The 22,109-nt window shown below is 43.7% G+C and overlaps 6 protein-coding genes across 6 annotated transcripts; 4 read left to right on the top strand and 2 right to left on the bottom strand.

Annotated features, from left to right (window-relative positions):
* Nucleotides 1-9,971: 9,971 nt before the first annotated feature.
* On the bottom strand, nt 9,972-11,178 carry N7525_005224 (ribonuclease III; the record flags this gene model as incomplete). Its single annotated transcript, XM_061213324.1, has 2 exons — nt 9,972-10,988; nt 11,062-11,178. The coding sequence occupies 2 exons, from the start codon at nt 11,176-11,178 to the stop codon at nt 9,972-9,974; spliced, it is 1,134 nt and encodes a 377-aa protein (XP_061070345.1).
* Nucleotides 11,179-11,415: 237 nt separating this feature from the next.
* Nucleotides 11,416-11,910, top strand: N7525_005223 (mitochondrial 37S ribosomal protein mS33; the record flags this gene model as incomplete). Its single annotated transcript, XM_061213323.1, has 4 exons — nt 11,416-11,448; nt 11,511-11,719; nt 11,774-11,823; nt 11,882-11,910. 4 exons carry the CDS (start codon nt 11,416-11,418, stop codon nt 11,908-11,910), a joined length of 321 nt encoding a protein of 106 aa, XP_061070344.1.
* Nucleotides 11,911-12,573: 663 nt separating this feature from the next.
* Nucleotides 12,574-14,316, top strand: N7525_005222 (U2 snRNP complex subunit CUS1; the record flags this gene model as incomplete). Its single annotated transcript, XM_061213322.1, has 2 exons — nt 12,574-12,630; nt 12,691-14,316. 2 exons carry the CDS (start codon nt 12,574-12,576, stop codon nt 14,314-14,316), a joined length of 1,683 nt encoding a protein of 560 aa, XP_061070343.1.
* A 532-nt stretch (nt 14,317-14,848) lies between these two features.
* Nucleotides 14,849-16,404, top strand: N7525_005221 (uncharacterized protein; the record flags this gene model as incomplete). The annotated part of the gene is made up of 2 exons (XM_061213321.1): nt 14,849-15,333; nt 15,375-16,404. The coding sequence occupies 2 exons, from the start codon at nt 14,849-14,851 to the stop codon at nt 16,402-16,404; spliced, it is 1,515 nt and encodes a 504-aa protein (XP_061070342.1).
* A 775-nt stretch (nt 16,405-17,179) lies between these two features.
* N7525_005220 (uncharacterized protein) lies at nt 17,180-18,028 on the top strand (the record flags this gene model as incomplete). The annotated part of the gene is made up of 5 exons (XM_061213320.1): nt 17,180-17,201; nt 17,255-17,313; nt 17,369-17,435; nt 17,498-17,703; nt 17,762-18,028. The coding sequence occupies 5 exons, from the start codon at nt 17,180-17,182 to the stop codon at nt 18,026-18,028; spliced, it is 621 nt and encodes a 206-aa protein (XP_061070341.1).
* An 839-nt stretch (nt 18,029-18,867) lies between these two features.
* On the bottom strand, nt 18,868-20,354 carry N7525_005219 (integrase zinc binding domain-containing protein; the record flags this gene model as incomplete). The annotated part of the gene is made up of 5 exons (XM_061213319.1): nt 18,868-19,315; nt 19,387-19,526; nt 19,595-19,640; nt 19,688-19,810; nt 19,867-20,354. The coding sequence occupies 5 exons, from the start codon at nt 20,352-20,354 to the stop codon at nt 18,868-18,870; spliced, it is 1,245 nt and encodes a 414-aa protein (XP_061070340.1).
* Nucleotides 20,355-22,109: the final 1,755 nt, after the last annotated feature.

Below are 22,109 nucleotides of genomic sequence, written 5' to 3'. Positions count from 1 at the left end.
AACTTATAGGGAGAGAGTATACTATTTCTCTCTATTTAGATTGTTAATAAGGGGCTATAGGATATCGGTGTTAATTAGATTGTAAAGTTTATAGCTCTATAGGACCTTTTCCACTTAGTCTATCTAGTTGTCGAAATCGGTTCGTTCTTTTAGCGGTAGGGTGATTTTGTAGAGATTGAAACTCCCTACTTCTAGTAGACTAATAGATTGGTCTATAACAATAATATCTTACTTAGTATACTAGTCTCGGTGTTAGAGGTCACGTGACCTCCTTTGCTCCCTCACACATTAGCTAGCTTCTCCTCAGATAGTTTCTTCCCTTCTTCACGCATCTATCTATTTTCCAGAGCACACTACCTTTCCCTGTAGTCTGTCTCTATCACTCGGTTTCCTAGTTAGTTAGAGGATTTAGCTATCGTGGCTGATGAAAAATGAATATAGATCTCAACGTGAGATACTATAATAAAGCTTCTTTATTAAGAATAAGTGATAAAGAAGTCAAAAATGCACCCCTCTTTGTTAAAGGGTATATACAAGTCAAAATCTTTGAGAAGTGCAATCACTATATAAAATTCTCAAAGAAAAGTGAGAGAAATACTATCGTAGTATCCTCTAAAAGTTAGAGATATAGCCTTTAAAGCTAGTCTCTAAAAGTGACGTAAGAAATAGCCTATTGATAGTGCTATTCTTGATGGTGAGGCTCCCCCGCGGGGAGATGCTTATGTAAAGTCTTTGATATAGCAAAGATTTTTATAGTAAAGGGGTAAAACGAGGGCCTTATAACCTGTTGAGGCTACGAAGGAGGACTGCTAGTGAGAACTAGCATGAAGGGGAAATCGGGAAGAAGATGATACTATGAATCTATGGAAAAACAGGCTGTATATGAAGCCTGTACTAACAAAGGAATGGCAAACTGACAAACTGATATATCAAACTGACAAAGCAAAAGCTCAGTCTGCACAAAGGGACAAAGGCATAAAGACATACCATACTATGCATGTCAACACTAATACCTAATCTTTTAGCTAGAATCCCGTTTTTATAACTACTATATTATAAATCCGCTACTTTTTAATAGCGTAAACTAGTAGTAGCTCGTTTACCTTTAATCGAGCGTCCGAGAGGCGCTAGATCTACCCTTCCTAGTCCTCTTATAGTTATAGGTTAGGGGAATCGTCGCTATTAGCTATTATCCGCGGGTACACTCTATATATTAAGAAATATAGGCTTCTTTTCGATACCGTATATTCGCGAATACGTGCTATAAATACTACCTAAATAAGGTACTTATCCTATAAGCGTATAGGCTTACCTATAAGGTATTTCGTAAGTATCTGTCTAACTAGCCTATTAAAGTTCTCTACCTTACCGTTCGTTTAGGGGTAATAGGGCGTTATTATATAATAATAGGCCTAGATTAGCTATAGGAAGTGATGTATAGCGCCGGAGAGAAGGTTTAGGCTATTATCCGAGATTAGCTCTATAAACGCACTATAGTACGCGTAAATATCTCGGTATAAGAACTAGGCTAAGGCCTCCTCTATAGCGTCCGGAACGGCGTACGCTACCGGCTACCCTATAGCGTAGTCGATCGCGGTAATAATCTAGCGATTACTATTAGAGGTAGTCGGTAATCGACTAATTAGGTCAATTCCCTAACGCTTAAATAGCCGTTCGCCCTTTATTACTATATACTATATAGTCTTACGCTCTAGACTAGCGTGTAAACCTTAGGAAACTTAGTAGTTTAGATAGAAGCGTACTACTTCCTCGATATCTACTCTTATAGAGGGCTACTATCTATAGGGGCGAATCACCCTATATAGGCTAGGAAAGCCTAGATAGCCGAACTCTTAGTAGGAGTTATAGACGAGATCCTTATAGAACGGAGCCTTAAGATATAGGGATATCTCTCTATTATCGTAAGCGTAAACTAGTTAGCGATTAACCTCCGGTAATATATATCTATTAATTAGCACGTCCTAGAAACTTAGGCGCGCGGTAAATTCCTTTATAGCCTAAACGGTCGCGCGGTTATCCGATTCCGTACTATCGTCTAAAAACCGGATCGTTACTACTAACTAATCTTCCTTAAGGACGCTACGTACGGCCCTCGCTATAGTAAGGCGGACGTCCTAGCTAGCCCGGTATTAGCTTATATTTATAGGGGTTTCGCCGATTAGATCTAGTCGTCGACTAATAGTATCTATAACGATATTTTCTAAGCCTTTCCGGTAGCGTATAGCTAGCCGATATTCCTAGAACTCGGTAATCTAGCGAGCTAGGCGCTTACTATACTCTTTTATAGTATTAAGATACTATAAGCTAGCGTTATCGGTGATAATTATAGTCTCGAACCGGTTACTATCGATATATCGATCCTATATACGTGTAAGGGAATTTGGGCTCTGGACCAAATTCTCCGCCAAGGATACTCTTTCCGATAAACAAGCGTTTACCAAAAAGACCACTTATGATAACCGGATGGTTATCATACCAGAGTTTCCACTATACCCGCAAATTGGAATACCCCCCGTATTTTCCAATTGCGACCGAGATGATCTACTTTGTGGACTTGCATAGTTTATCCATTACAATTATCTCCCCCTTTCCACGGGCCACGTCCTCGTGGACTATATATATATAGTATACGTTTAGAGGCCTTAGGTATGACGTTTAGGGGCCGAAACCTATTCGGGGATGATATGCCCTAAGAGCTCGTATCAAGGTTATAGTGTAAGTCTCAAAGGTTGGCACCTAGTGCTAGTGTGATCATGCCTGATTTCAGGACACGTGACCGGACTAGTTATAATGCTCCTTTACCAAGGGAGAGGGTAGAAACGACGCAGCTCCGTTTCGAACCCGGGCCCTCGGCTATCCGGTTATCATAATTGTAAGGGAATTTGGGCTCTGGACCAAATTCTCCGCCAAGGATACTCTTTCCGATAAACAAGCGTTTACCAAAAAGACCACTTATGATAACCGGATGGTTATCATACCAGAGTTTCCACTATACCCGCAAATTGGAATACCCCCCGTATTTTCCAATTGCGACCGAGATGATCCACTTTGTGGACTTGCATGGTTTATCCATTACAATACGAATAGCCTCCTTAATAGCTAGGAGTTCTTTCTTATATATAGGATAGTTAAGCTCCGCCCTATAAAGTTTCCTACTATCGTATACGACTAGGTAGAGGATTCTATTATCGTCCTCCTATATAAGGACGGCCCCGAGGGCCTATTCCGATATATCGGTTTCGATTATATATAGCTTATTACAATTAGGTTACTTTAAGATAGGTACGGAGACTAGTAATTCTTTAATTCTATAAAACGCGCTTTTATAGGCGGTCGTCTATATAATAGGGCGGAAACGTTTCCTTTATAGGGAGGTATCGCTCTTCTTTAATAGTTTATATAGCGGGATATAGATTTTCGCGAAGTCTTTAATAAACCGGCGGTAGTATATAGCTAGGCCTATAAACTAACGTACGTCGTATATATTCTTCGGCCTCGGCTAGGCGTCTATAGAGGCGGTTTTAGCCGCGAGAGGATAAATATAGCCGTTTCCGATAACGTATCTATAAAATTCTAGCTCCTAGATAGCGAATTAGTATTTCGCTAAAGAAGCGTATAGTTTCTATTCCGCTAGTAAGGCTAAGGCTTACTCTAGGTGCTAGTAGTGTTCGTCTAAGGACGCCGAGAAGACTAGTATATCGTTAAGGTAAACTACCGCGCTTTAGCTAAATATAGGCTATAGCGTGTTATTAATTATAGATTAGAACGTCGCTAGCGCGTTATAAAGCCTAAACGGTATCGTAAGCTATTTATATTTACCCTATATAGTATTAAAGGCCGTTTTTTCTATAGCGCCCTCCCTTATACGGATCTACTAGTATCCCGCGGTTAGGTCGATTTTCGATAGGAATTTAGCGTTACTAACGATATCTAAGAGTTCCTAGATCTATAGTAATAGGTATCTATTCTTCTCTATAATTTAGTTTAGGGCTCGATAGTCGATATATATACGCTATTTTCTATTTAGTTTCTTAGCGAATACTATTAGGAACCCTTATACGCTATTCGAGTAGCGAATTAGGCCCTTTTTAATAAGCTCCTCGATCTACCGCGCTTATTTATCTAGTTTCTCCGCTGAGAGGGTATAGGCGTTAATATTTATAGACTTAGCGCCGCCTATATCGATATCGTACGCGATATTCCGCTCCGGCGGTAGGGCTATAGGGAGCTCTAAGCGAAATATATCCTTATATTTCTAGAGGATCTCCTATATCTATAGGTTTTCGTGCTATAGTAGTTCCGACTATAATATAGAGGGGTTTTCGGGGGTAGCTCGTACTATAAAGAGCCGCGCCTCTACGTTTCGTTTATAAAAGATATATATAATATATCTTATAGAGATAAGGTTAGCGTATACGTCTCCCTTTATAATTATATACGAGCTAACGGTAGGGTATATCTCGTATATTCTATATATATAGTCCGTTAACGATATAACGGACGTCTACTAATTAATATATAGGTTTTCGTTATATAAAAAGTCGCGCCTAAAGATAATATCGTATTCGGTCTCTAAAACCTACACTTTAATATAGCCTATCTACCCTCCTATCCTAATAGGTAGGATAACGAACCCGGCTATCTCGACTTATTTACTATTAATAATAGTAACTAGTAGCGGGATCTTAAGCTTACGTACCCTTACTACGCTATATAGCTTCTAAACGATATAGGGCGCGACGAACGTATTACTCGCGCTACTATTAAAGAGTATATAGGCGAGAACGGGGTCTATCGCCGGTATCTATATTTTTCCCTAGTAGTACGTTAGCGAATCACCTATAACGTTTAGAGAGGCTAATAAATATAGCGACTTTAGGCGGCGTTTATAGTACTATCGCCGCCTAGTTTTCCTTTTCTATTACTATAGGAGGACTAACTCTAGCCGGATTCGCGCCTAATCGGTAGTATCCTAGCGCGGATCTAACGGATCCTCCGCGTCTAGGGGCGGAAATTTAGAAGCCTCTTAAAGGCGGCCGATAAGGGCTTCTATATTATATAGCCGCACTAGTTTTCCGCCGGTTATATATAGCGGTAGGATAAGCTCTTCTACCTCTTTTTAGTTTCTTCTATCTTCGGCGCTTAATACTTCCGGGTAAGATAACTAACCTTCCTATAGTTATAGTACGTATACGTCTCTAGGCCCTACTATATAGCCGCGGCTATAAGCTCTATAATATCGGGGTTAGGAGCGGCTACCTTCTATCGGTAGTTTATAATTATAGCGCCTACCTTATAATTAATAAAAAGGAGTTCGACGTTATATATCTCTATAGTTTAATTCTTTTCTACCGCCTACTAGGCCTAGAAGTCTAGTTTTATCCTAGCGACGAAATAGTAAATAAGTAATTATTCTAGGATCCCTATATTTAAGTCCGCGGCCGTTTACTTTAACCTAGATACGTATTTAGTAATCGATATACGTCCTTATTTTATATTATCGAACCTCTCCTATAGGCGTTTATAGCTAATATATTCTATAAACTCGCGCTAAACCTATATTTTAAACCCTTCCTAGCTCTCGAAAGGTTCTAAACCCTTAATAGCCTAGGCCTATATATAGTTCTTAAGCCGCTCGCTAGCGTCCTTTACTAGTTTACCGCTAGCGTAGATAACCCTTACTATACTAGGAGTTTTATAACGTAATCCACTAGCGAGCTGGCCACCCTACAAAAAACGCGTCTATGAATTAGCACTTAGTCAATTCAACTATCTACCATACCACCAATTCGCTCCCAATCCTCTAAAGAATCAACTAAGCAAGAGGGCAGGATCTTATTAGCTATCAAAGCTTTTAAAAATAAAGAAATCTCTTCAATTTGTGAAACTACGCGCCGTTTCAAAATCCCCCGTTCAACCCTTTCTTCACGTCTTACCGGAATATAACACCGCGCGAATTATCGCGTAAATTTGTGTAAACTAATAGAAATTGAAGAAGAATCTCTTTAAAAATAGATTCTCTCTATAGATTCCCGGGGATTAGCTCCCCGGCCGTCTATAGTACGAGAAATAGCGAATCTTCTCCTTAAAAAGCGCGGTACTACCCTAGTTCTTTCGGTCGGCGAAAATTAGGTGACGAAGTATATAAAAAGGTATCCTCTCCTATCCTCCCGGTTTTCGAAACGGTATAACTACGAGTGTGCGAAATGTGAGGATCTAAAAGTTATAAAGGACTAGTTTAATCTTATTTAAAAAACTATCCTATAATTTGGGATCTACCCGGACGACGTTTATAACTTTAATAAGACGGGTTTTGCTATAGGATTAATAGCGACTACGAAGGTTATTACGAGAAGCGAATACTATAGTCGGCGAGCACTTTTATAATCTAGAAATCGTGAATAGGTGATAGCTATCGAGTGTACGAATACGGCTAGTTAGGCCCTTCCACTATATCTGATTTTTAAAGGTAAAGTCTTTATTAAATCTTAGTTCGATAGTCTTCCTTCCGACTAGCGTTTCGAAGTTAGTCCTAATAGCTAGACTACTAACGAAATTGGACTTCGCTAGCTTAAAAAGCTCTTTATTCCGACCACTTTTATACGGATAAAGGGGGTATATCGGCTTTTAATACTAGATAGCTATAGAAGCTATTTAACACCGAGGTTTAATAAAATTTATAAAAAAAACCGGGTTATACCAATCTATATACCCCCGTATTTATCCTATCTTTTATAACCTCTAGATATAGGCTATTTTGCTATATTAAAACGGGCTTATAGGAGACTAGTTGAATTCCGGATACAGTACGGATCTAATTATATAGATAAATTGGATTTCCTTAAAGCTTATCCTACTACACGGATAGAAGCTTTTAAATTAGAGACTATTAAAAATAGCTTCTAATCTACCGGTTTAATCCCTTTTAAACCGGATAGGGTGCTTTCGAAGCTTGATATTCGGCTTCGAACCCCTACCCCCCCCCCCCCCCCCCCTAGCTAGGGTAGTGATTGGGATCTAAAAACACCTTCAAACTATATACAATTAGAAAAGTAAGCTTCCTCTATCAAAGTATTGCTTTATATAAGATTAAAAAATCCCCTAAGCCCGCTGAATTCCGCTATAAATTAGGTTTTAAAAGCCTATTAAATAACGATACAATCCGCTACACTTCTAGAGAGAGAAGTGAGTGATTTACGCGGTAAAAACGAGAAGAAGAAGTAAAAGCGTGCTAGATCTAGGAAGTATCTATATATATAGAGAGCGGTCTCTCCGTGTAGGAAGCATCTGCGCTAATTATATAGCCGGTGGAAGTAGCTGAACCCGGTCCCGGTCAGCATAGTGAATCAGGTTTATAACCGCGTACAAAACCCCCCCGGGGGTGCGGAGTATATAGGAAGCTAGGATATAGGAGAGAGACATGTCCAGATAGATGATGTTTTTTTAAAAATTTAATTTAATGGCGTTTTGGTTGAGATAAATTGATTTGAAATTAGTATGTTAGATAAAGTGGCTAGCTCGCTAGTGGATTACGTTACCTAGTTAGAGCTACTAGCTCGTTAAAGTACCGATTGTAGTCGATCGTCCACTTAAGGGTAGCGTTATTTAAGATAGTACCTAAATAGTTTTCGATAGCGCGTAGGTTATTTAGTATAGATTTCTTAACGTCCTTATCTATATTACTAAAGTCGTTATTATTTCTATATATAAAAACTTATAAGGATATAGCTATAGAATACGCCGTAGTCGATTATAGCGGTAGGACTATTACTAATAGTAGCGCTAGTAGCCGATCGGCTAGAAGAGAACTTAGCTATAAGAGCTTAGCCTAGTACGTTTCTAGCGCTCTTACTTATTAAGCGGCTTTATATAGAACTAGGTAAGCGGCCTTAGGCGTTATAGTCTAATATATATATAAGTATATATTCGCCTCCCCGGTCGTAAGAGCGTCTAGAGCCTACTAGACTTCTATAGGAAGTCTCGCACGGACTTACTTAGGGCTCTTAGTAGGAGGTTTAGGGGTACTTATATTATTAGTTACTTTAAGGAATTATAAAACTTATCTAGTAGTGATTTATACTACTATTCTACTATAGGGGAGCCTTCCTTTTAAGCTAAAGGCGCGGCTCTCCCTAGATACGGATCTATTCTAACCTATCTATCGCGGACGCGTAGGGGGAATACGAGTTTACGCGGCTATTCTTACGCGTTCTCCCTCGCTAAATACGAGTTTACGCGGCGGTAAACCCCTTATAGGCCTACCCCTACTAGGTTACCTCTTATAGGTATCCCTTAGTGCGTCGTCACTATCCCCCTTCCTCTAGACCGCTACTCCGTGCGTTCGGAGTATATAGTCATTTTCACGAACGCTCTAGATAATAGGTCCGCTAGATCGTGTGTCGGGCGCGGGTACGGGTAAGGGAGTGTGGATACTCGCGTATAGTGTTATTTACGAGGGTTTACGCTATTATATAGGCTCACCCGTACCGCCCTTAGGCCTCTATAGAAGGAGCCTTTAAACCGATATACTACCAGATGTGATTCAGAAAGGATCGCATAGTTTTTGTATTAGACTAGAAGTACTAAACACCTATATACACCCTGGTACGGGGGCGTAAACCGTCCACTATAGCAAATACCATAGTGGACTAGGACCGAGTCCGTACAGTCATGTGATCGGTCATGTGGCCTCACGTGACCGTAAGTGAGCTTACGGATCTCACTAGCGCCCGCCTCTAGTATCTAGAACTACTTATAGAGATATAGTTATATAAAGCTCTATAAGGTTTAGGTCTTACAAGGCTATCAAGATTAAATTAGTAAAGAGAAATACTATACTTTCCTAAGATAGGAGACTAGTCTTATTTATAGAGGTAGAAGTGAGAGTCCTTTAGATATCTTATAGGTACTAATTAGTAGATTCCTTATTTTAGAAACGCCCTCCTTTATCTAAAAGTCTTTTAGATTACTCTTTAATAACCGTTAAGAAGCTAATTTTATACTCTTACTACCTATTTTACCCCTTTATTAAAAGACCTTAAGTCTTATAAAGGCCTAAAGGCCTTTATTAATACTATTCTTAGAGACTTACTAAGATATTTCTTTTATTTATACCCCTATATATCTATACTATCTTTAACGGATCTAATTTTATACGTACGCTTATTTATAATATCTTTCTAGGATCTTAGGGGAGATTTTAAGCTTACTTATATAACCTTCGGGAAACGGAGGACCTTTTCCTATTCGGTAGGGGAGGATATAATCCTAGAAGCCTATTTCCTTATATAAATATATCTTATATCTTATTAGCCGGATCTATATAGATCCGTTTCTACACTTATATACACTATCGTTACCGTATTCCGTAGTACTTAGTCGTTAGTAAAGCTAACTTAATATAAACTATGCGATCCTTTCCGAATCTCAGTAGTAAATTGATTAATTTATCTATATCAGTTTTTAAATTAATTAATTTACTACGTGGTAGTGTAGTAAATCGATACTAAAGTAAAAAGTAGGAAAAACGTTATAAATAGGTGATCTATTATATCTGGGTGGCAGACCCTCGCTTACGAGGGTCCGTATTTTTTGTTAAAAATAGTGGGGCCGGTTAGTTAAGTTTCTAGAGGATTAAGAGCGAATTGGTGGTCTAGTAGGTGGTTAAAGAAGAAGGGCTATGTTAATTGACCCGTTTTTTTTAGTGGGGTGGCCACTCACTTGTGAAATACGTTAATACTTACAATCTACTGTCCGGTACGGGCTTACAAATGGAAATTAACGGGTGGGAATTGGTATATGAACATGGTGAAAATACAGGGCATGGAATATTATAGACCTACCTCTCTACTAGACGTGCATCGATGGATTCATCTGGTGTTGAATCCTTCAATGGGAAATGCAAAATCGAGACCTACCCGATCGATCGCGAGAGGCATGTGACCAAGACTTTAAGAGTTGCACTCCCATGATTCCTTTGCTGACATGATCTCAAGAATCAGAGGCGTATTCAGCAAGGCCTCTTTCGCTGCTTCGTCACCTGCAGCTGCTTTACTCAAACCCTGACCCGAACCCAGAAACCTTTTATCCCATCCCCACCCAGTGAGAAATAACGCGACGAAGAAAGTCTGTGTGCCACCCTTCTGCTGAATTGATGGACGCTCCTCAATGTATTCAAGCTTGACATTTTTCCCCATAATCTTCTTAGCAAGAGCTTCCTTGGAGCGTAACTCCCCTTTCTGATGTCCCAAGTTGTTTAGAATCGGCACCCATAAACCTGATAGCCAATGCTCTGCCAGCTCATAGCCAGAAACAGGATTGGATAGTATGACAGCCGCGACGTAGGCTTCGAATACGTCCCCCTTTGTTTTTGTCCATCGCTTTGACGGGGTATTGTAGTTTGGCGGCACGGAAACCCTGCGGTCCAAACCAAATCTTTCAGCGAAGCCGGAAAGCGTCTCATTCTTAACAAGGATCTCCCGAATCTGTGATATTCGACCTGCAGGTAAATCTGGAAATCTCTCCCAGACAAGTTTGGTTGCAATTAGCTCGATGTATGCATCGCCTAATATCTCAAGTCGGTCGTAGGTCGTGTTGATATTATTGCTAAGAGCTGGATGGGTGAAGACAGCAAGTTCCAGCTTTTCATCCATGATCGGGGGAAGCTTAGGGTCACACGAACCACTGACCAAGTTGAAATTGTGATCTAAGTGGTGTGATTTTGGGACCCCACCAGCTATGGAAGCATCTCTGGAAGACAACTGATTCTTCGTCGTACGAAATGTGTCATCCAGCCTCGAAACGGCATCCACAATCTCCGAGTCAGCGCCAATGAGATCAGAACTGGTTGAAATTTCTCGAACAAGGTGTTGTAGAATAAGCAGACGAGAATTGTTGCTAGATTTGGCCATGCCGCGACTGACGCCAATAGAGGATTTAGGATCCGATGGCCCACTCGATTTTTGAACCTTTAAGGAAGTAGTTAGCAAATTAATTGAATCAACAGGAATCCACTCAGTGGGATGAGAGCATGGTATTCACCTTGGGCCGCTTTTGTGAGTTTTGTGTGGCATCTGACCCAAAGGCGGATGATGATCTTTTCAGATCTACCACTGGCCTTTTTGAGCCTGCTGAATTTGGTATCTCGTATTGAGACATGTCAATTGTTGTAGACCTTGTTCAGTCTTGAGTCCAGCTTTTGCTGTTTTTACCCTTTTTCTCTTGAGGTAAAAACATGGATAAATATGTAGGCGGTATACTTCGGATGGTCACATGACCATCGGGCAAAGTTCAGATGGGTATCTCCCCGAGTTCGATGTCTACCAAGCTGCTGTGAACAGCTGCTTCACCCATTTCTTTTTGCATATGATTCTTCTGACCCTTTAAGGAAGGAAAATGGCGCCCAGTCGGATCTTGGATCTGGTTAAGGTTCAACCACCCTTTTCATTGTGCTGTGCTGGCATTCACTAATTGGCAATTGAATTCTCTAGACCCAATGCCGCATATTCTCTCTTAATTTCAACCCGCAACGGCTTCGGCTTGGAAACAAGGTCTTGAGACAGCGCTTGCGTGGGCCAGCGCTTGCAGCCTGGTACCCAAAACAGACTGTGTCTTTTCAGGATTTACAAAACACTTATAAGCCTCTTGGATTGACGACATTTGATGAAGCTGAAGATGACAGAGAAGAAGCTATTCAGATGTAAGAATCGACACCCCATGTCACATACATTCTCACTAAACATCTGATTCATAGCGCCAAATTGCGAGGGAAGGGCCGGCCGAAGAAGAAAAGAACTGCTGCAGGTAATCTCCTCTACACCCGACGGTTTCATGCCAGGATCAAAACCTAATACTTCAACAGAATCGAGGTCCGCAAAGAAGAAGAAATAGGTTGTCTGCCTAACCTTCTAGGCATTTCTGAGCTCAACACTGCACCACTCGGATCAACGCCGGCACATTCTATACCCGGATTATCTATCCATGATTTGGCTGGGCTAGTGAGACACTGCGTTGAAAAAGCTGTTCAGATCCTTTTGTTCAGGTGCAAATTGCCTAAACATGTTGTTGTCTTCGCTGATAGTCTCACCATCCGACACAGCTTGTTTTGTTTCATATTTTGTATAATACGTTTTCTTTTTTTTTGGTTCTTCTCATGCGAGCAGTTCATTGGAACAATACCGAATTCTACACCAAGAATTGGACCAAACATATATATCAATGTACATTGGGTAGGCCGTGGCATGAGATTAGCACTTTCCAAGGCTTCCAAGCCCTGGATATCCCTCGTATCTTATATATTATGTAGATGATTGTACGGAGTAGAGTGGCAAAATGTAGGCGGTAAGACATTGTACCTGGATGCACGTGATGGCAATTGAGATGCAATATATTCGGTTTTTTAACCTTGCCCGCCTACTTCATCGTCTTTCGCTACCTAAATCTATCATTGTGCGTACTTGAACAAAGTTTTCGTTGCCAGATTTCTTTCCATTTCTGCGATATTTTCCAACCGGCACCGCGTTCATTGAGCAGCTGCCAAACCTTCCAGCAACCATGAAATTGAGCAAGAACCAGCTCAGAAGAGCCAAAAAAAAGGCCCAGAAAGCCGAGGTAAGGCAGATTCTATGGTCTCTCAGTAATAGCCGATGCAAAGCTAACACTACTGTAAAGACCACGAGCTTTCCAGTCGACACTACCATGTCACGGGAACGTTCACCTCCCACAGTCGCTACTTCTCAGGATGCACCGGCTGATACCAGCACTGATCTGCTTCCCGAGCCAACTGATCCACTATGGGAAATGTACAAAGGTGTTGTCGGAAAATTCGACGAGACAGTGAGCGAGAGTTCATTGACGAAGGATACCGATAAACCCGAGGTCTTCTTTGACGATGGTGATGAAATACCCGACGAGGAGCAAGAGGGCGAGCCCAAGATTTCAAAAAAGAAACGGAAAGAAATGAACAAGCTATCCGTTGCTGAACTCAAAGCAATGGTACGAAAGCCTGAAATCGTTGAATGGACAGACACATCCGCTCCTGATCCTCGACTCCTTGTTCACATCAAAGCTCATCGCAATGTGGTCCCGGTACCCTCTCACTGGTCGCTCAAACGAGAATATCTCTCATCCAAACGGGGAGTGGAGAAGGCCCCGTTTGCTCTCCCAAAGTTTATACAAGAGACGGGAATATCTGAAATGCGCGACGCCGCTTTGGAGAAGCAGGAACAGTCAAGTTTGAAGCAGAAGCAACGAGAAAGAGTGCAGCCAAAGATGGGAAAGCTGGACATTGATTATCAAAAGCTTTACGAGGCATTTTTCCGCTTCCAAACCAAGCCAGAGTTGACTCGCTACGGTGAGATCTACTATGAGGGCAAAGAATACGAGACCAATCTGAAGCACCTGCGACCTGGCGAACTGAGCGATGAGTTAAGAGACGCTCTTGGTATGGCCCCAGGAGCCCCTCCTCCGTGGCTCGTCAACCAGCAGCGATACGGTCCCCCTTCTTCCTACCCCGCGTTGAAAGTTCCCGGCCTCAATGCGCCACCGCCCCCCGGCGCGTCGTGGGGCTACCATCCTGGAGGGTATGGAAAACCACCTGTCGATGAACACAACCGCCCATTATTCGGAGGTGATATTTTCGGTGTTTTACAACCTCAACAACATGCGCAGCAAGGAGTGCCGATTGAAAAAGATCTTTGGGGTGAATTACATGAATCAGAAGAGTCAGAGGAGGAGAGTGAAGCGGAGGACGAGGACGAGGACGAGGACGAAGAAGAAAGCGGCGAAGATGGGGTGGGTGCAGGTGCTCATTCTCCTAGTGGCTTGGAAACTCCAAGTGGAATAGACTCAGCAGTACCGTCTGAATTTGTTGGCGCTGAGAATGTTTCTGGGGAGTTCGATGTGCGCAAACACCATCGTGGTACCGATACAGAGGAATCCGTTCACCCTCGCAGTGCTTATCAAGTCATCCCTGAGAGGCAAACGAACGTGGAAGGCTTTTTCGGGGGTGATAGGGCCTACGATCTTAGCGGATCAACAGGCAAACCTCCTGTTCTCGGCGCAGATGACCAAAACCGGAAACGCAAGAAGCCTGGGGATGTTGAAGTGTCTGTCAACTTGGATGCAGTTCAATCCGGCGATGGCCTCAGCAAAGAGAGCCTCCAGAGCATGTACGAGTCACAGAGGCAGCAGCAGAATCCATCAAACTGGGCTTTCCAGGAGGACTTGAGTGACATGCTTGCGCAGGAGAACCGCAAAAGATTGCGAAAGGAAGAGGAGAGACGGAGAAAGCATTAAAGATGCTTCTTTCAGTGTACTTTTTTATTTTCTTTCGCTTGAGTTCTCGAGGCGTGCTTCTTTCATGGTGAGCATTGGAGTTTGGCTGCTTTGGTGTACACTCTGTTCAAAAAAAAAAAAGGGCTATCTGGCCTGTAATGTACGGTTAGTTTTGAATCAAAGTTCTTATGAATAATCTACGAAATTCCGGGTGGTGTGTCTGTAGATTGTCTGTGGAAATCTTCCCAGTCAGCATAGCATCTTGCCCAGGTGATATATACCTTCATACATCGAGGCCCACAGTCACGGGCATAGGTTCCCGAAAAGGTTTAGCTCAGTCCTCTCTACCGCATTTCGACACTACAATTTCCTTGTACTTTGTTGTACTTTCGCCTTCTCTCTCTAGGATACGGAGAAGTAGCACTGAGTAACTGTGTGCTCCTGTGCTCGGATCCTTTGCCTTCTATTACCTCCCGGAGTACTTCAGCCATATTATCTACGTCAGAATGGAGTGGGATCGCAGAAGGTTTGCAGGTGCATCGAAACGTCTGAAATGAAGTTTCTAAGAATTTCCCTAGATTTGATGAACGAAGAGGTGGAGAAAGTTATCGTCCAGCCGACAGAAACGGTCGTTCCCCTTCTCGGGCGTATGAAATTCGTCACCGCCGCTCGCCGCCGCGAACCCGAAGCCCTCCTCGACCACGAGCAGACACTTGGGTACCATCATCAAATAGAGGGTATGGGCGCACACGAAGTCGGTCACCACCATACCGGCGCCGCTCACGTACTCCTCCGGGAAGAAACTTTGGTTCACACCCCTACGAAAGACGGCGATCCCCACCAAGAAGGTTCTCGCCCAGAATCTCGCCCAGAAGAGATGAAAGGGCCAGATCACCGCCCCAAAAATGGCGCTCAAAATCCCCCTACGGTGATGGTAGATCACACAACGGATCCCGTGCTCGCAACAGCCCAAGACGGATACGCGATACAACCCCTGGCAGCCAAGTCTTCCGATCCGCGAGACGAGACGGGCCTGCTGTCTTAAATATTGACAAACCCACAAGACCTCCCTCGCCCAGAGTACAGGCAGAAGCCTTGTTGCCACAGAGTCCAATTCATCCCTCGCATCGAGGCCACCCTCGTGATGCGGCGAAACGAGATCGGACTTTGTCGCCATCGACACGCGTTTCACCTGCACACGCCTTGGCCTCACAACCCGCCCTGGTATCTCGATGTTCATCGCCGGATGTAGAAAAGCCTGTTGTGATTTCTCGCAGATCTCGCAGTCGATCGCCGATTCGCTCTCCGGTACCCTTACAACGTTCGTCGAAGTCCTCAGGTCGATCTCCGTACCGGGATCAGGTCTACGATACGGAGTTCTCTCACCCACAACAACGGCAAGATCACGAGGACCGAGTATCGTTTGGCAATCATTCGCCTTTTTCGATTAGAGCGCATTTGGAACCTCAGACAAGCGGGACCCAGGTTGGTGGCAACATCCCAACTCAACCGAAAAACCACAGTGCAAGTCCACTTCCACTGCCGCCATCAGGACCTTATCAGGGACCGAGGCCGCCATCTAATCAGCATCGCGGTCCTTCCCATGCCTCTTTACTATCAGCGCCTACTCGTCCTCGACGAGGACCTGGCCCACGTGAAGCTTGGACGGGGTCCCCGCCGGTACGCCGCGGACCTGTTGCAGCTTCGCATGCCCCACCAGCGGGTCCTCGCGCTTCCTTTTCATCCCCCGTACCAGGTGGCAGTTACCGACATCCCACTTCTCGGCAACCCAACACTCCGTCTGTAACTCAACCATTGGCCCAGAAGGGGGTCAACCATCTTGCGGGGCTATGCACCATCGTACCGGAAGGTCGGAGTCTTCCGTCGCTTCTAGATCCTACTGTGGAGAAGCGGTTGGCTCAGCTTGATGCCGACAAAGAAAAACTCCTTGAGCAAATCGCGGAGACGCAGAGGTCTAAGCGAGCGGGACTTCGAGACTGGGATCGACTCGATCGCGAAAGCTCAATCTGCGCCCTTAAGAGCGAGCTAGCTGAAGGCCATCTCCAGCGAATGGCCGATGAGAGTATTGGGAGCGGAAACTTGTTCTAGCAAGGCACGTGTACATCTTTGTCCTACAATGGCAATTGATCTCGGCGTTTTTATCTGGCCATGTGTCGGGTGGCGTCAAGGTGTTGGGCAGGTCTAGGTAGCGGTTTTTCTCTTTCCATGTTGTATCAATATGATGACTTGACGACATTATGTATTGAGGTCCTGTTATATGAATATGTAGGAATGTATTGCGCTTGTAGACATATTAAGTACATAAGAAGGAGTAGATATCTGATAGATGCAATGCCTGTATAGAAGTCAAACCACATATACACATATACTGTATGTATGTACATGGTATTCAATGCAAGGTACATATGTACCTACTATATGTAGTAGGGGGATCTTCCTAGATCATTGTTATCGGTGCTAAGTACAATTCTCTACTTCAAGTAAAGTATTTCCCTGGCTAAAATGCACACATTAGATACTTCGCAAGCGTGTACTTATATGTATATACGTACTACTCTACGATTTAAGGTATGTATGTCTGTATGTCCGTATGTGTGGATGCCTGGATGCCTGGATGTCGTTTTTTTGTATGCACTGTATTTACCGTACTGTATATACATGTCATGTACATAGTGCGTCTCTATTGTACCTGATCTGCGAGTAATTTAAGTTCCCCTTCCGTTTCTTGCCTTCGTGTCAACAACTCGGCTGTTTTGGTGTAGACTCCTACCAATTCTCAAACTCGCCCCCTTCTCCCTTTCTCTTTCTCCCTCCTGGCTTAGGTCAATATTCACACTGTTAATCGAGATACATTTCCGGCATAATGAATATCTTCAGGTTATTAGGTACGACATAAAACCAATGCAAACCAACGCGATATACTAACGCTCAATCGCAGCCGACTTCTCCCATCTGGCGTCGATCTTCATGCTTTTGCAGAAGATGAAGACGTCAAGTGTATGTCCTCCTATCCACGAAGCCTCATATGCTTGCGACTAATGGCGGATCGCAGAGTTGCTCCGGGTTGTCGTTCAAATCGCAGGTGCTATACCTTCTCGTTTTTGTCACTCGTTACCTCGGTAGGTTACGTTGCCGTCGGCTTCGGCTTTATGTTCATAACAATCGCTGACGCGCTTTGTAGATCTTTTCTGGACATTCACCGACTCTCTGTACCTCACCACGTTCAAGCTTCTGTTTATCGGTTCCTCGGCCTACGTCATCTACCTTATGCTCAACGACTACAAACCCACACATGATCCCAACATTGATACTTTCAAGGTTCAATATCTCCTTGGAATTAGTGCGGTGCTTGCCATTCTCTTTCCGCGCGATTATCGCATTTCCGAGGTTGGTTGCATCCTGTCTATGGAGTGGGAAAAAAAACCCCAAGACTAATGTCATGTAGATACTTTGGACCTTTTCCATCTGGTTGGAGTCGGTGGCCATATTGCCACAGCTATTCATGCTACAACGAACCGGGGAGGCAGACACCATCACCACCCACTATCTTTTTGCCCTGGGACTCTATAGGGCACTCTACATCCCGAACTGGGTCTTCCGCTATTTCACCGAAGCCTCCTTCCAACGTTCATTCCAGCCTGTGACCATTATCGCCGGAATCATCCAAACGCTGCTTTACTCCGACTTCTTTTACATTTACTACAACAAGTAAGCCCAATTGCCTCCAACAAGCAAAAGACAGACGTGTGGTGCAGGCACTGACACGCGCTCTTTTTTTCTCCTCCCAGGGTTCTGAAGGGCAAGAAGTTCTCGCTTCCTGTTTAGATTTCTTTCTACTTTCTGAATGTGTTAAGGAATTTATGATATCTTAGGATCTTCCAAAGGTTCGGAGATGGAATTTTGAATCTGATCCGCTCGTTCCTTTTATATTTGCCTGGGACACGATCACCTATCCCACAAGCACCAAGTGCCTTGAACCAATGCAACATCCCTCCAAGCTCCGACGCTGGGTGTTGCTATGAACTAATGTTTTCATGTCACCAAATCTGTATGCATATAGGGATGGTCACATGAGGCAATCAACCCGAAATTGACTACCGAATATCGAATATCTCGGACCATGTGCATATCTGATTGTATTCTATGTTCATCAGTGAAGGGAAATCGTCTTTGTCAAAACTTTTGTACTTTTAGGTCATCGGCCTACCCTTTTTAATGTAGCCTATGTTAGATGCGAGATCCAAGATTCAAGTTCAACTATTCAATTATTCAGAGTATTCTTTTGCTTTGCTTTTTTTAAATCGACTTTCTCTTTTCGCTTCCATTGAATATTGACATCCCTTGTCTCTTCGTACACTCGAAGTCTTGTAACGGATGGCAATCAACTTCTCGCCCGGTCCGTGTATGTCACCCATCAGACCTGTGATTGACAAGGAGGCATAAAACGATCTAGACGCTCCTGGTAAGGTATACTTTTGGGGAGTACACAGTTAGTATACCCTCGATAATATCAAAAAGCAACATCCACACAAGGTCGACCAGAAATGACAATTAGAACTCTCGCTGGGGCGCGGTCCCATGCGTCGGGACATATCCCGTCGTGTAGCTCAATTGGGACGGAGGGATGGATAAATCGGCGGAGAATGGATCCAAAGTGCCGGCAATTGAGTGTGAAAGATTGGCCATGGGACCCTGGAACGACCGAACTCCGTTACCTAGATTCGAGCGACCTTGCACATTTTGATGACTATCCAACCAGCCACTATGACCGTGTAAATGACCAAAATAGTCTGCTTGCGTCCTGTCAAGGGGAATTTGGCCGGCAAACGTCGATTCTCGTCGCGAAATTGGCGGCGACGGGAGTTTGGGGGATCGAGAGACCATCTCCAGTCTGGGGGAGCTTCTTCGCGAATTGGGCGGCGTCAAGCGTGATCCTCCACGGCGCACCTGACAGGTTGGGCAGATCTTCACGAAGCGAGAGATCAATTCCTTAGGAACCCTAATAAAATAGTCAGTGACTGTGAACCAGACACGCCATGTACATATACAATGCGACTGGGGTTTGCCCACCATGAATAGATTCGCCGGACCTGAGCAGATGTCTTGTCTCGGCCACCATGCTGGCATTGCTGATGGGCCTTGGTGAGGATTTTGAATAATTTTTCGCGAATTGCAACCGGCTTTCCCTCGTGACAGATCATTTTCCTATGCTTTATGTCGCAACAAACCACCCCGTTAACGTTATCGATCATATGAGTTGGGAACAATAGGGACTTACATCCGAACCCACTGCTTGGAGCTTGAACATCTTTTTGACCCAAAATCTGACTTGTTTAGCAAGGCAATTGATTGAATCAAAGAGATCCCATACCGAAATTGGGCCGATTCCACTGCCGTGTCTTTGGGGTCAATCAATACAGTTCTGATGTTACGGGCCCTTTTAGCGTATATCAACGCTTTATCTTGCTTCTTGATGGACAGGTCCTCAACGTAGCTAGAGTAAGGAAATATTAGCCCTGACTGCTTTTCGGTTTATCAAGAACCACTCACTTCTGCATCAGTTGATCAAACTCCTTCACATCAGGGAAGCCGCTAAGTGCAGGCACCACAGCCTCTGACAACAATGTAGCCTCGTTGTGAGACTCTTGGTTTTCAATCTCTGTTTCACCAAGCGGGTCGCGGGGCAGATACCTTGGCCGTTGAAGGTAGCGCGATTGGGACATGAACTGCGGCGGATGGTGTAGCCGGGGGTCATCTGGGGTTGTCATCGATGGAATCGAAGGTTCCGACGTATATTGCAAATGCTGCAACCCCGGAGACAGACTCGACTGTGGGCCATAGGGCTGCCCAAACTGAGACCCGTACGGGCTGAAGGAATGCTGAGGGAAATGATATGAAGCAGAACCATGGGTGTTGAAGTCATGGCTTTCTTGCTTGAAGTCATGGCTCTCTGGCTGGCCGTAGGAGCCAGGCACTGCCATTTGGTGATTCATGAGATACGCATCATTACCTTCGTTGCGCCTTGCAAAGCTGCTCATAATGCCTTGCTGGGTGGGAATACCGATTGATTATCAGTTCAGGCCGATCTGTTTCAAACAGATAGATGAAGAATAAGATAAACAAAGAGATATATAGAGGAAAAAAAAAAAAAAAAGGGCAGTATACAGCGAGTCTCCGAGTGAGGTGATGATAATGAAGAAACGAAGACTGGGGTTAACTCGTTTGCATATAGAGGAAGAATTGCCACAGTATCCTGGTACACCACAGCCAGTATCACCCAAAAAAGAAAAGAAAAGGGAATTGGACTGTGTCTAGAAGATCACTGGAAGTGAGAGATAGAGAGAGAAGGAATAATTCACAGAAAGTTGATCTAGAAACGGGGTAGCAATTCTATTAAGAAGACCCCAATGGACAAACAGTGCAGGACTGACATGGCTGATGCCCAAGATGAAGTGCACGAGACCATGTCGCGCCAGAGGGCAGAGACAACAGAGGGCATCCCTGGAAGACGAACAGCAAATATTCCACAGAGAAAAAAGAAATGATGGAGCCAGGCGAGTCGAAGCTCTGTAAGGTACGGAAGCATAGGTATTACCAAAGCTTTGCAGGGAAGATAGCGGCATCTAACCAGAAAAAAAGAAAAGAAAAGCAGCAAGAAAGGACTGGGGTTCGTGGTCAAGATTCTTTCCGACCCGCCGAAGGTATCGAAAGGTGGAAGCAGGCTGATACGACAGCGCACGGGAGCTAATGGTGATACGGATTCCTGCCTTTGCCTTTTCACCCTGAAGTCACCCATTTGCTTCAAGGAGCCCACGTTGAGGATATGGAAGACAGGGCTATTCGAGGCACCCTATCGGAGACAGTGATGACTTTTGGAGGGGGGAAGCCCCATTCGGCTCTCCTGATTTGACCGAAGTACAGCGGGGGGCGAAATCATCATCTCCCCGAATTTTCCTATACTTAGAGCGGAACAACTCTATGGGATCTTCCCGACTCGAGGAAAAGGGGAACTCTTTGTCCCTGCACGTTTGCTTCGTCAAACAAAGTCGGCAGGAGATTCGGCAAAAAGGAATTTGTCCATGCAAGTAGCCGTGCAAATTGGTAAGGAACATGGATTGAGGATCCCCTTGAAGTTCTGCATCTTCAAGCTGCTCCCCGTTTGAGAAGAGGAGAAGGGGAAAGAAAGGAGAGAGAACGGGGGTCATCAATATGTGTACAAGGGCAATTGATCCCTCGAGATTGGAAGTTTTCCTAGGGAAATCCCTGTTATGTCAATGTTGTACTGCCATGCTGTCCCACCTTTTATTTTTATTTTTTTATTCTTCTAATTTCCCAGAGATGCAAGTGAAAAGATTTTCGATTTTCGATTTTCGATTTGACGTGGCATTTACTTAGGCCAAGACTTGGACTTTTGAAAGGAAAAAGAAAAAAGAAAAAAGAAAAAGTAAAGGACGGAGAAGTACAGGGGAAGAGGAAGTAGACGGGATGACAGGATGACACACGTTTGGTTGACCGGACAGGTGAGACAAAAGTTCGGAAACATTATCTGGTGTGACGGTACTTTTCCGAGATTTAGTATATTTGGTATTTTTCATTTTATACAGGTTGTATACTATATATATATATATATGCTCTATATTTATATTATAATATTCATGCTTTATGTAGTGTATTAGTACGAAGTACTCAACAATATAGTTACATTCTTCAAACCGGAATCATCACAGGTCTTCACATCGTAAGTTCATAGGTTAGTTGTACACACGGGTACTGGGAGGAAAAAAAAAAAAAAA

Source organism: Penicillium rubens, assembly GCF_028828025.1.
Source record: "Penicillium rubens strain IBT 27055 chromosome Unknown utg000002l_segment0_segment0, whole genome shotgun sequence".
NCBI classification, from domain to species: Eukaryota; Fungi; Ascomycota; class Eurotiomycetes; order Eurotiales; family Aspergillaceae; genus Penicillium; species Penicillium rubens.
This window is presented reverse-complemented; position numbering and strand designations above follow the sequence as displayed.